The sequence below is a fragment of the Phaenicophaeus curvirostris genome, chromosome 18 (genome assembly GCF_032191515.1).
Source record: "Phaenicophaeus curvirostris isolate KB17595 chromosome 18, BPBGC_Pcur_1.0, whole genome shotgun sequence".
Classification (NCBI taxonomy): Eukaryota; Metazoa; Chordata; class Aves; order Cuculiformes; family Cuculidae; genus Phaenicophaeus; species Phaenicophaeus curvirostris.
In genome coordinates, this window is record NC_091409.1 from 2,890,059 (window position 1) to 2,903,831 (window position 13,773).

The 13,773-nt window shown below is 40.7% G+C and overlaps 1 protein-coding gene across 4 annotated transcripts in view; it reads left to right on the forward strand.

The window, feature by feature from the left end:
* Window positions 1-13,555, forward strand: part of DOK5 (docking protein 5) — a 38,222-nt gene extending 24,667 nt beyond the window's left edge. Inside the window, exons 3-9 of one of the 4 annotated variants that reach the window (XM_069871491.1) lie at window positions 3,285-3,399; window positions 3,479-3,619; window positions 4,348-4,537; window positions 5,505-5,640; window positions 9,987-10,049; window positions 10,276-10,396; window positions 12,908-13,555. In XM_069871491.1, the coding sequence (XP_069727592.1) occupies window positions 3,285-3,399; window positions 3,479-3,619; window positions 4,348-4,537; window positions 5,505-5,640; window positions 9,987-10,049; window positions 10,276-10,396; window positions 12,908-12,975 (834 nt within the window). In that variant the 3' untranslated portion in view covers window positions 12,976-13,555. The remainder of the gene's footprint in view (window positions 1-3,284; window positions 3,400-3,478; window positions 3,620-4,347; window positions 4,538-5,504; window positions 5,641-9,986; window positions 10,050-10,275; window positions 10,397-12,907) is intronic. The other 3 variants (XM_069871492.1, XM_069871493.1, XM_069871494.1) reach the window with 3 other exon arrangements.
* Window positions 13,556-13,773: the final 218 nt, after the last annotated feature.

Consider the following 13,773-nt stretch of genomic DNA (forward strand, 5'->3'; position numbering starts at 1 on the left):
TTTTGTGCTTAGTTGTTTCTAGAGGGGAATGCAGCAGTTGAGAATTAGGCTGTCATGAGGTCGAGTGCCCCAGCCACCGTAGTTCTGAATTTTGCACAACTCCCTAATGGTCCAGTGAAGTGACACTAGAATAAGTGGCTGTCCTCACTTAGGGGGAGGAGACGTGAGATTGCTGTGCTGAATACAGGATGGAGGAGCAGCTGCTGTGTAACTTCTGGTGAAACTTCTTGACTGGGAGATGTAAAGAAAGAAAATTCTTTGTTTCAAGACGTGACTGTGGCTTCTGTTATTCTGTGTGCTGGTTAGATCTTGTTGGAATGACCAGCTGGTTCTGATGTGAAGCCCTAGACTGGAGGGAGGCTGCAGGTATATGAAATATTGTCAGGAGCAAATCTCAGTCTCCCTGGCTGGGTTCAGAGATGATGCAGACCTAGAGCTGCAGTGTGGATGTGATACATAAGCAACAGAGTGCAATACTGGAAGCCTTTTGGGTGGATGGGGTGAACTAGAAATTGGAGTGCTGAGACTGGGAGGTACAGGATGTCTTTTGTAGTACAGAAATGAGAGGGAGTGGGTGATGGATACTCTGTGTCAGGGATGCAGAGACTGCCGGAGTTCCTGCAGAGAGAGTAGGCAGTAGTTGCAGCTTGCAGTGCTAATGAGAATAAAACAAGACAACTCGGCGGCTGAAGTGTGGTCTTAGGGATGCTGGGGGTGGTGAAGGTAAAATGTACAAGGTTGGAGTTATGGTAGAAGAAACAGCGATCAGAAATGTGTCTCCTTCAGTGGAGGCAGACAAAGCAAATGTTTTAATCCTCTTCTTGTGTTCCTAGCAATACTGAGAATATCTGCTCCCATCTGGCCGGGAGATGCATGACTCAGTCTGAACACAGGGTCATTAGTGATACTGTTTGGATTGGTTGTTTCTTTTCTTCTTTCCCAGCCCTGTGCAGTGACTAGCAGTGTCACACGTGGTCAAGTGTCCTTTGCCTCCCTTGCTAGGATGTAGAGTCTCTCTGCGGGGTCTGAAACCCACGTGCTACCCATCAGTGGGGGCTGATGGGGCCCATTGGCAGCCCCTGAGCAGTTGCTGCTGAACCTCCTGAGTGCTGAAAGTGCTTTTGGCTCCTAAGCCAGCATGGAAAGGTAGTCTGCTGTTCCCTGACTAGTATAGACCTTCCATGATCTCTCAGCTCTGTCACAGCATCCACAGGATTCATCGCGCTAGAGACAATTACTAGGATATCCAGCAGCAGGAGTGTGACATGCCTGATTTTAAGAAACAAGCTTTCCATCACAACAAATCCTAGATAGCCCAGTGATGTGTTATCAAAATCACAGAATCACAGAATCACAGAATAACCAGGTTGGAAGAGACCCACTGGATCACCGAGTCCAACCGTTCCTACCAAACACTAAACCATATCCCTCAGCACCTCGTCCACCCGTGCCTTAAACGCCTCCAGGGAAGGTGACTCAACCACCTCCCTGGGCAGCCTGTTCCAGGCTGTATGTATGACTATGTTCTGCTTCTGCTAACTTTTGTACTCATAGTTACAAAACTTCATTAGCACATTCACTTGCAGAAAAGGTAGATATACTGAGTATAAATATCAGGGTGGTTGCTGGCCTGAATGAAAAAGTCTAGCTATATTTTCTTCCCCTCTTGTATTAGAATTCTTTCTTGGTATATGAGAAAAATATGTGAGAGTTGAACTTGGCAACTGGCAATTTGTGGTTGACCTGTCATGTGCTGCGCCCGATGGGAAATAGATTGTGACAGATTTGTCATATTTAACAATGAGTTTGTTGGTGTCCTGTTAGCAAGGTTTCCTGGAAGAGTGAAAAATGCTTATGCAAAATTAAGCACAATGAGGATGTCACAGGTTTGACACTTCTCAAAATCTTGAACCTGGAGGCTATAAAAACCTGCGTTCTAAATTCGGCAGCTGTCAGGTTTGGTGTGTTCCCAATGGGATGTTTCTTCTGTTATTCCTTCTGCTGTTGCCCGTAGAGTGAGTTTCCAGACATTAGATGTGTTGCTTGTGTTTATTTAGGGGAGACGTTGCCCATCAACTGCTCTTTGGTCCATCTACTCACAGTAAGATTACCTTTTCAGGGGTCTTACTTGAAAATGTGGTTTTGATTCTGGTTCAGGATTAAGGGTTAGAGATGCAGTAGGTGTGCTGGTGAACCCAGGATGCTCTAGAGGAGCAGTTACTCTTGCTGGACCTGGCAACACTGATAACTCTTTGTACTTCTTGAGTCTTATCAATAAGACAATTGCTGCATTTCTTTGTTTAGCATTGACACAGTTTGATGTAAGGCTATTCCACAGGTCTAAAGAGACCAAAGCAATGAAGTTTTTAGGTTGTACAGCTTTGGGAATATTTCTGTTAAATTCCCTGGTTTTCTATCTTTCTCTCTCTCTCTCCAACCCTTTCTAAGGGAAAGAATTGGTGAAATGCTTTCTAAAAATGAATATTTAAATATAGTTTCCTGATTTCCTGTCAGAGTGCTAGGTTTTACATTAAAAAGAATTTGAATAATGAATTCCTTCTCATTCAAATTCAGAGATGTTATGTGTGGTTGTGGGGGTGAAAAATGGGTGCTAGAAATGTGAACCAACTGTTGTATGTATTTACAAAGCTGTATACAAGGTAACAGGTGTATGGGGGGGGTTTGTGTGAAAGCTGTTTTTCTAATAATTTTTTCACAACCAAGCAACAGAAACCTGTGTCTACAAGTGTGTGAATCTTTAAAGAGCTAAAAAGCTTTCTAGCAAATAAAACTGTGTTGTGTTGTTCTAAGTGGCCCATTCTAACAAATACTCAGCTTTCCATAAAAAAAATAATTTAGAGAGCAGCTTTTCGCCATTCTCACTGTTTTATCATCCACAATGAAATGAAAGCTGTACTGGACTTGTTCCTCTGTATTAATGAATGATTTTTATCTTTACCTCTTTTTACTTACACATAAATATTTCTCAAAGTGGAGTAAGCTTTCATTGTATCTGCCCCTTGGTTGCACTGAAACTCAAATATAGACAAGAGAGAACTGGAGGACATGGTTATTTCATCATCTGGGGTCTTCAAGTTAATTGTCTAAGGTGATTCATGTCAAGGCTGCATTTCTTTGAGAGCAATCAGAAGCGTGCTCATACTCACTGTCCTTTTCTTTGGCCTTTGTAACTTGATATAATTCTTTTCTCTACTTCTTCAGTCAATAATGGATGTATGTCTTTTCAAGCCTCAAATTAAAACTCTTGAATTGTGCTTTGTCAGGTCACAGAGCTCAATAATGTGAAGAATATATTACGAATGCCAAAAAGCACAAAGAAGCATGCCGTTGGGATTTATTTTAATGATGACACCTCCAAAACCTTTGCTTGCGAGTCAGGTGGGTAAAATGGCAGCGCACATTAGAAAACATAAGAACATTAATTGTGAAATCATAAATGTATTATACCTACACACAGATTTTCTGGGCATTTATACAGAACTTGAGGCAGATGAATGGTGCAAGGTGCTTCAGATGGAGTGTCTTGGAACACGAATAAATGACATTAGCCTTGGAGAGCCTGACTTATTGGCATCTGGAGTAGAGAGGGAGCAGAATGGTAGGTACATAAATGCTGACCTTTTAAATATTTAATTGCATTATTTAAAGTCTGTAGGACTGTGCACATGAATATCAGAAATAAATCAGTGCTAAATTGTTTTTATGAACCCTCCTTCATCCTTTGTGGGGTTTTTTGGCTTTTTTTTTTTTTTTTTTTAATGTTACCAGAGATAAGTAAGTTAACTAGAATTATTATGGAATAGCATTTTCCTTTCTGAGGCAAATCAGTTGCTCTTGGAGCAACTTTGTTATGTGTTTTCTTGCATAATTTCTGTACAAGAAGTTCAGTCTGTGACTGAGGCTCTTTGGCAATAAAAGCAAATAATAAACAGTAGTAATTGCATGCAAAGCCTCAGCTCGTGGTTACTTCACTTTACTATGCAAATGAACTAATTATATGCATGAATGCAATTGCAATGGATTTATTCATGCACGCAATTTTATTAATTGTTTGCAAATATCAGGATTATGATGGTATGTTCTGCTCAGTGTCTGAACGCACACACAAATGGTTGATACTCTTTGATTGTAGCATTCTGACTGCCCTAAAAGTGGGGTATATTGAGTTATTGGAAGTAATTGAGTCTTTGTTTTTGAATCAATTGTTGGAATAAAAAAAAAATGGAATCAAGATCTTGTATTAGAGATGGGAAATAGGAAATTCCTTTAATGACTTGCACATTTAATGGGCAGGGATTTTAGACTAACCTTTTGTTTTTCTCCCAGAGAGATTCAATGTGTATTTGATGCCATCCCCTAATTTAGATGTGCATGGGGAATGTACCTTGCAGATAACATTTGAGAATATCTGTCTTTGGGACATCCAGAATCCCAGAGTAAAACTCATCTCTTGGCCATTAAGTGCCCTCCGACGCTATGGGCGGGACCCATCTTGGTTCACGTTTGAAGCAGGGAGGTAGGTGTATGTTCACTATGTTGTGTTGTTGTGTTGAGTTACAGGTTTTAAGTGGTTCTTTACTAAAACTGGAGTTTGAAGTTGAAAACAGGGAGTGCCAAGTTGTTCCCCAAAAGCAAACTGAAGTAATGGAGGACTCCCTTTTCCACTAATTATATTTCTGGTTTCCATATATTTGACAAATGAATTTATAAGAAATTTGAATGAAGTTCCTTGTTTAAGAGATGCTGTCTTGTATTGCTTCCCGCAGCTCAGTCTTAATGAGCTGAAATCTTTGTGTGGCTGAAGTTGGAGTACTTGTTTATTGAACTAAACTGTCAAATCCTTTCTAAGGGATATGGATCCATTATTTTAGATAAGGACGTTAAAGAATTACAATCGTACAAGAGAAACAGATCATAGAATTAACTTATCTGGAAAGGAAAGAGACATTTAAGTGTCTGTCCTCTGTATTACTTCAGTATTTAGTTCTCAGCAGGGGGAAAGGATACATTTATTTAGCTGATCATGCATTAGCCATGATAAGACAATGCAATTAGGATGCTGAAGATCTGTATTTATTGTTTCAAATGGAAAACAAAACTCTGCAGAACCCTTTACAGACGCTGTTAAAAGTCTGAAAAAGAAAGAGAAATTAATCCTGTCTGGCATAGATTGAGTTGGGGTCAAAATATTAAAAATCTGGTCCTTGCATATGGACTTCTAGAAGTTAAGCAGCTATGCTATATCAGTGGTACTAAGTTGAGTCCCTGTTTGGTGAGAGCAATTCAAGTATGGACTAAAATAGTAAGATTGGAGCAGAACTGGTAAGACCCATACTTAAAGACTTTTAGATAAATTTGTTCAATATTTCAACATCCTTTGTATTCTTACTGTTTGCGTGGTAGTGTTTTTAGAGCACCGTGGTTCAGGGTGACCTGTAAGCTTAAATCTCATTCTTGGATCCCATCTGTTCTTGCTTTGGCAGGATGTGTGACACAGGAGAAGGACTGTTCATCTTTCAAACTAGAGATGGGGAAGCAATCTATCAGAAGGTTCACTCGGCTGCTTTGGCCATAGCAGAACAACATGAGCGCTTGTTGCAGAGTGTGAAAAATTCAATGGTACGGCTGCTTATTATGCTTGTTGTTTTGCACTGGCTACCAATTAATAATATGTTTCTTCGGTGTCATTATTGCTCTTACTAATCCATCAGAACTAAAAATTTAGAGCAGTATCTATATCCACAGTTGCTTTGTAAGAATCCAAACAAGAGGGAAACATAGTCCTTGATTTTTTTTTTTTTTTGTGTTTGCAAAACTATCAATAAGTGTGAATTAATACAGAGATGATAAGATCCTGTCAGCTCACATTCCCATTAGGTTCCTTTGATTAATCAGCATCATGAGTTTGTTTGGAAGCTTTTTTCGTCAATCTGTTTGCAAAATGTTGTGGCTCATGCTCAGTTTTCCACTTGCTAATTGACATCTACACTCCAAGGATGACTTGGAAAGAGTCATACGTTTCAGATTGAATTGTGGGGGAGGATTAGATGTTTGTCTGATTCCTCAGTGGATGTCTGTTTTCTACAAGTGCTGTTTGTATCTAAAACTTGTTTTATGGTGCACAGGACTGGTAGGAAATACAGGAGTGTAAGATGCGAAGCTAGCATTCAGATTTGGAAGTTTAGGCAGAGGATGGTTAAATCGATGTAGAACTCAGGTGGCTTGTTTGCTGATTACAAAATATTTATGAAGTACACCTTTGTTTGGATTGGTTGATTTCCCCTGATTTTCCTTCTTACAGCAAAGAGTTCATTTTAGATGCTTGCATTTCATTCTCGGTTGTCTATACTGTTTCTCTTTCCAAGAATTATTTGCACTGTATGAATTTTTGTATTAGTGAAGCTTGAGCTATTATTTACAGAAAGGGTAAATAAAAGCAGAAAGTAGGAGATACTGAGAAATTAAGTCTACATTGAATATCTTCTGTTTGCTTCTGTCATTCTGACTGCCACTACCTCAGTGATGTGATTCTCCAAGAGGTGGAGGTGGTATTATGCAACCTGAGGGCTCCTGGAGCCTGTGCAAGGTTAAAAAAAAAAAAAAAGAAAAAAAAAAGAGATGAATGTCCCATGCTGATACAGTGAAATAGAACTGCAAGTACTGTTGAGAACGTGGGCTATAATGTGTCTGTCACTCCCTGGCAGTTGCTTTCTTTACATTACAGTATGTTGGTTTAGTTTGCAGCTATAACTGGCTCTGGCTTTTGAAATGTTTGTGGAACATTGATGCAATAGTGGTTCCTCAGTCGGGAACCTCACCCTGACATGTTCTGTTAATGTACTGTTGCTTTCTGGTGAGGACTGAGCCTGTGCTGACCAGAGTCTGTAACACTTCACAAGTAGGTTTCATTTATTTTCCTGTTCAGTGAGTTCAAAGATCTCTCCCTTTTCTCTTTTAAAGCGAAGAAAGAGCTGGCTTTGCTTAGCGATGCATGAAGTCTTTCCGGTAATTTGGTAACTCACCTCATCCAACTGTTTCTTTCCTTTCACTTTTGCGTTGCCAGACAATGGAAAGAAAATATCTATTCGAGTTGTATTTTCATGTGTATTTGGTTGCCATGAAACCTGAGGGGAGTAGTGCTGTGATTTGACTGCTGTCATTTATGCCTGCTCTCACTTCAGGTAGCTTTAAAAAAGACTTTACAACATGACATCTCACTAAAGTAATAACAGTGGACTTCCCAGTTTTGGCAGATAAAGCTCAGGGCTTTATAGGGAGAGAGATTAACAACCAGTTTACCAGCAACCTTCCCTGACCCTTCTTCCCCTCTCAGCCACTCAAGAGTGCACTTCGCACTTGATCGTTCTGATGTGCAAGAGAGGTGTCCAGGTTGGAGCCCTGCTATTATCTCTGGCCATTTCCACAGAGATTCGTAATTAAGAGTGGAAATGATGCTCACTGGCTTTTGAAATAGGAGGAGAATATTGAGTATTAGTGTAAGACGGATAGTAAGAGGAAGCTAGTCAAAACAGCAGCAACGTGTTAGTGCCCTATAATTCCTGAAGTTGTTTTTATTAGTTTACAATTCTTTAATTTTGTTGTAATTAATTTATCAAGTGTTTCTTAGTAGCTATCATTCTAATTGAGTTTGATTTGATTACATGAATCTGCTTTACTAGGAGGAAAATCCCTTCAAAAACAGGATCCTAAGGTGAAGGTTTACGTGATACAAGTTCTGCAAAATCTCTGAAAAATACTTGTCCAGCCTGAGGAAACCAGTGAAATCTAATAAAATTTCTTTCCTTTTGGATCAATGTTCACAGCTAATTGGACAGAATGTTGGTGTATGGGGGGGGGTGGTTAGATTTTTTTAATCAGGACTTTAAAATTTTTTTAAATTTCAATTTTTTAATGCAGTTTTGCCAGTTTGTTAAGATGGGATTAAGAAAGAAAATACCTAACATCTCCTCTCTGAGCCCCAAGGACTTCTGGGAACCAACTGCAGCCTGTTTGACCCAGAGCTGTGTGTTGGCTTAGCAAACTGCCTTAGTGTAGCTCTGTATATCTCTCACCTGGGTGACAAGAGGTGGCACAGCAGCTCCCCAGCTGCTCTCAGCACTGGCTGCTGGTGGCTGCGAGTACTGTTTCTCCATCCCCTTCCTCTGTGGGTCTTTTGGAGGTGCAGGAGCTGTGCCTTGGCTTTGTGTTGTCGCTCACCACTTCTCACATCTTTGATGCTTCTTTGGTTTAAGCATGACTTACCATAACTTGATCCCTGCCATGTGTGCAGGGAGCTGTGTTTGAGCTGCTCTGGGGATCCTGATCTCCTTTCCAGTTTCAGCATTCTCCTCTTCCCCTGGGTAGAAGAGGGTGAGAGGCTACGAATTAGGTGCCCTCCAGTTAACAAATTATTTGTCGAGTTGCGCATCCCACCTGGTGCTCTGCTTGCAGCCTTTGCTCTTGCCTGTTCCAGCATATCAATTCCGACTGGTTTTGACCTGCTTACAGTGCTGGGTGCTTCTGCAGCATAAAGCTAGGTCATTATCAAGTTATTCCTACTCATCCTGTTGCTACAGAGTTACAGTAGGTTAATTGTGAGAATGAAATCTATCATCATTAAAGCTGCCTTTGCTTGCAGTCTGAGGTGTTTTGATTAAACACTATGTATTCAGGACATAACATACTAATTCTTATCTCCAGATGTGGTTTTTTTAAATTTTTTCCCCTGCTGATTGAGTTCAGGCAGGGCATCCCTTCTGGCACTTTTTTGTGCCTTTATCTAATCTTTCTCTAGCTGTGCCTCTTTTTTCCTCCCTAGATAGCCGATTGCTTTTTTGCACTATTCCTGACAGCCAAACTGTTGCTCAAACTGCCTTAGCTTCCTATCTGAATCACCAATAAATGGAATCACCAAAAAAGTATTTCCAGCTAGGAAGTGCCATCCTCACAATGCTCTGCTGATTTTTACTCCCAGTAAAAGATCCTTCTTTGTTTGTTTCCATGGTTCTGTGATGTGCATGGTGGCTCTGCAAAGGGTATCGAGGCTTTAGTGAGGGAGCTATAATAAATACATGAGGTGGAGCCTTGCATGGTGCAGTGATTCACTTCCACCTGTCACACAGGTGGGTGTTTTAAGAGCAGGAGCTGATCTAGGTTTGGTTTTGTTTTGCTTTCACATCACGGGCCCAGTGTCCCCTGTAGAGAGAGGAGTGCCTCTAAATAATTTGGAGATGGGTCTCTTTGGATACAGCCAGCCCTCACCTCTTTTCTGTGCTTGCTTTCTGTGTTTTGTGTTGCTCCAGACTATACAGATCTTCTTGTAGAAAGTTCTTTCATCTCAGGTTTCGTGAAACTAAAACAAAAAAGTTTACCTTTCTGTAAAAAGTTATCTTCATAAAAGTCAGGTGCCGTCTTGCTATGTTTGAACTGATGCTTTCCTGAGCTTTGGAAGGAGTCTTTCAGCTGTGCTGTGAAGCTTATGATATAATAAAATTATTTTTATTATATTGCACATACATGCTGTTAAATTAATGGGAAAAAACACCTTAAAGTAGTCAGTTCTCATTTATTTTTGTGTTAAGGATAGTATGACGTAACGAGGGGCTGTGATTATGTAAGAAAATGTAGTTGAAGGCCCTGTGTGGAGGAGAACTATGAGGCGGGGCTTCCAGCGATGCACTGCAGCCTTAACGTGCTGTTCTTTCAAGGAATTTAGCTGAAGGATGGAGTTATCTCCTGTGTTGAACTCCTGTGCCATCCAGCTGGATGAATAGAAAATGCTTCAGAAGTAACAAGATCAGCTTGCCCTCACCCATGTGAAACATCTCCAGTCAGGTTCTCAGTGTGCCAGGGCTGCATTTGACTTTTGTTCGCTTAGCTGGGAGGACCCTTGGGTGGCTTTGCTGCTACAGAGGGAGCATACTGGCACTTTCCTATCTTCCACTGATCCCCAGTTTCTGTTTCAGCTGCTTGAATTAAAACTCCCCTCAGGGGAAGCAGTGGTAGCCCAAGACCAGGGGAGCACCAAGGTGAGCTTTGGTGTGCAACAGCAACATGATCTCCTAATCTGAGTGCTGTGTGCCTGAGGAGACTAACCCCTGAGTTAGTTGTCTCTGCTCATGCAGGGTGGACAGAGGGAGGGAGGGTGTGTGCTGCCAATACCATTACAAGTCCTTGCAGCCAGTGGTCATGCTATTCTTGGATGATATGCAGTAAGTATGACTGTCTCCTTCACTTGTGTTTACTGCTTTGCAGCTTCAAATGAAAATGAGCGAGCGAGCCGTGTCTCTCAGCACCATGGTGCCCTTGCCCCGCAGTGCCTACTGGCAGCACATCACGCGACAGCACAGCACTGGCCAGCTCTATGGTCTGCAAGGTAAGGGGCTGTGGTGGAAAGAGTCAGCGCACAAATCAGATCGAGACATTGTCACGTCATTTCAGTATCTGTCCATCCCGCTGATGGCTGATGTTTGGTCTAAGCCAGTTGTCACTGCGGTCTCGTTGATGGAGAGAAGGCCACATGCCACCTTGAGACGGACAACTTGGCAGAGAGGTTGTGATCAGGAGGTGCTCTTCTTACTTCCCATTGGAGAGGAATGTGTAATTCGACAAGTTTTCTGACCGTTTCTAGTAAAGAAGGGGAAATTACTGTTACAGGATGGCCAGTTATCAAGGTTGCCCATCCTTCCTGCTACCAAACTGATTTTTTGCCAGACTTACAATCATTTGGCTCCCCCCTGCTTTGGGTTCCTGCCTCATGCTAAGAACAATGCAGTTTTTATTATTCATTTTGCATACTTGCTAACATGAAACTGAAACAACTGCATCCTTGAAAACAGCTGAATTAGGGAAATAAAAATGGCCACAATAAGTCGTTCTAGGAAACTGTTGCTCAGACAGCTGCAATGCTGCCACCGTGCATTGCAGTGAGGTCTAAAGATGAGCAGGTGTCTTCTCCAAACTGCCTTGCTGTCCAAGGGGCAGCACAGCTCAGTCCCCATCTGCCTGAAAACGTCCTGAAGGTGCAGAGAGGGAGGAATCTAGATATCTTTAAGGTCCCTTCCAACTCAAACTATTCTAACTATTCTATGAGTCTCTCCCAGGGGAAATCTCTACACCCAGTTGTCCCTCCGTGGTCGCCAAGGGACATCTAGTGGTTACTGAGCGCAGGGGTGGTGAGATGGAAAGGAAGCCCACTGCTCTTCTTTTCAGAGCGTGTTTCAACACTGAATTGAATCCCCTGAGATAAAATGAAAAAAGCAGCACCTTCTGCGTGCTGGTGTTGCTTTGTGCCTGTTTCCCCAGAGGTACCTCTGGAGTAGGAGCTGTAGGTGCTTGGTGCCTCTGAGCAGCTGGTCCAAATTCAGCATCATTTAGTCAAATGTATTATTAGAATAAAAAAAAAGACATTCCAAACAAACAACACCTTGTTTGTATTTCAAAACGTAGTTTTCCACTCGTAAGCTACATGGATGGGCCAAGTTAGTGTTTGTACAAAACTTGATATGGATGAATTATGAAGTCTTGATCAGATATTTTAAAATATCCTGGTTTGAAAAAAATTTGAAGTATCTTCTCTCCTTTAGTTTTTTTTGTTCCTCCTTTCAAATAGTAGGAATTTCTCAAGGAATAATGAATAATAGATATTTATTGTACTTTTTTTAATAAAGCAGGACATTGTAGAATTTAGCACCTCCAGAACACAGAACATCGCAAGCTGTGATTAAAAATTACAGGCACTGGCAGCCCTTGGAACTACATTATCTTTAAGGTCCCTTCCAACCCAAACTATTCTATGATTCTACAATTCCATTCTCGTCCTCAGCAAATTTTTCAACAATCTAAAGAGCTAACATTTTTCCTTTTTCCTTTTTTTAACACTAGAGGGGGCAGGCAGCACATAAAAAGCCCCAGCTAAACCCAGCAAATGTTTCAGAGGAGGGATGAATAATAAAAGCAGTACTTAAATGCCTGTTGAAATTTGTTCAGTGAATTAGGGCATGGGAAGATGACCTGCTGGTGGCAGCCTGTGGCATACAAGAACAAGACTGCCTGTAGTACTCTGACAGAATCAGTGGATTGGGCTTACTGTGCCTTATTGTATAGTCCTTCATTAAAACAATAATTCAGCATTGAGTTGACACAAGATAAATAGACTGTATTGGTAGAAACCACTTATTTTATATTTAGAAAAAAATAGCTTGCTTGCTAGACTGGGGGAAGAAAACAGGATCCTAGGAGATTGTTGTCATGAGAATGTAGTAAAAGGCTTTATAAAATGAGTAACGCATGCAGCCAGCATTGTAATTAGGAAAGACACTGAAGTCCTTGTTTCATTCATCTGTCAGGGCTCCTGCTTCAGTGGTACCCCAAGCACCTCTAATTACCTTTAACTGCCAAAATCTTGAGATATTTCAATTATTATTGGAGAAAGAAATATGAAATAATTGGTACACCAGACTGTATAGTCCCATACATATGAAGCTGCATCTTACTCACTGGATGGCAAGAGGCACCTGAAACGTATGCAAAAACTGTCTTCCACAAAAGATGGAATTTAAGGTTACTGAATTGGCTTCTGTCCCCTTTTATACTATACAGAAGATAATTAATGCTAATATTATGAGGTATAGTGCATTTTTCACTTATAAAGCAGAGTCAGGACTTTTACAAAGTTCACTTGCTTTGTACAAGTCTATTCTGACGGAACTTGGAAAGAAAATCTGAGAGATATTTCTGAGGTGGAGCAACAGATTAAGCAGGGATAGGTATAATTAAAAGGCTATAATCTGTAGTTCGCATAGTCCTTTATAAAATGCTGAATAAGATGCCTATGTCTTACTGAATGTTGTTCTGGTTTTTTTTTTTTTGCATCTGACTGGTGAAGATGTTTCTAGCCCAGTGAAGCTTCACCGCACAGACACTTTCCCAACCTACAGGCAAGACCATCGATAAAGGACTGTAAAGAACTTTACAAACTCTGTTTTCTGAAAACCTGCCCCAATGGATGACAGTGGTGTTAAGCAAGGATGGAAACATGGAATAGTTCAGGTTGGATGAAAAATTCTTGCAATACAAAGTGTTTTTTAAACTTTGCTAAAAGTTAAAAATATTCTGTAGATATTGGGGAGGACAACAAATCCAACCAAGCCTCCAGTGTTTCTTTTATATCTTAGAGCTGGACAGAGAAGAAATCACTCCCTAAATATTTCAAATTTTTTTTTTGTATGATAGGTATGTTGTAAATACATGAGACTTTCTTGTGCTAGTGTGGTTCCATTTTGTCTCTTACAGCTGTGTGTTCACTGATGTCAGCTGTGTCATCCTTGTTTGTTGTAATGTTTATCTTTAGTTATTTACATTATTGTTCAGCTTGGTTCTTGACCTTTGAAATGGTGGCCAGTTTTAAGCAGCTATTGGATACAATTTTTCCTGTTTGAAGCCTGATGAAGACTTGATTGATTTCTTCTAAAAGCACCCTCTCTATCTTCTACTTCCTGTATTTATTTCCAACTCTGTAAATGTTTAAAATAAAAAAGAAAAATCCCACTTAATTTGTGATATGGTGCTTTCTGTTGTCACTGTCAGCATTGTGAACAGGGCTGTTGTGGAGGCGCTAGGGCATTAGAAGGGAGGATGAACAGTGATTTTGGTCTCCCCTCCACATCTAAAGAAACACAACCACTCATCAGGTGTCCTAGTGAAACAGAGAAGTAGATTTAACAGGAATCTAACAATGCCACAGATAATTTT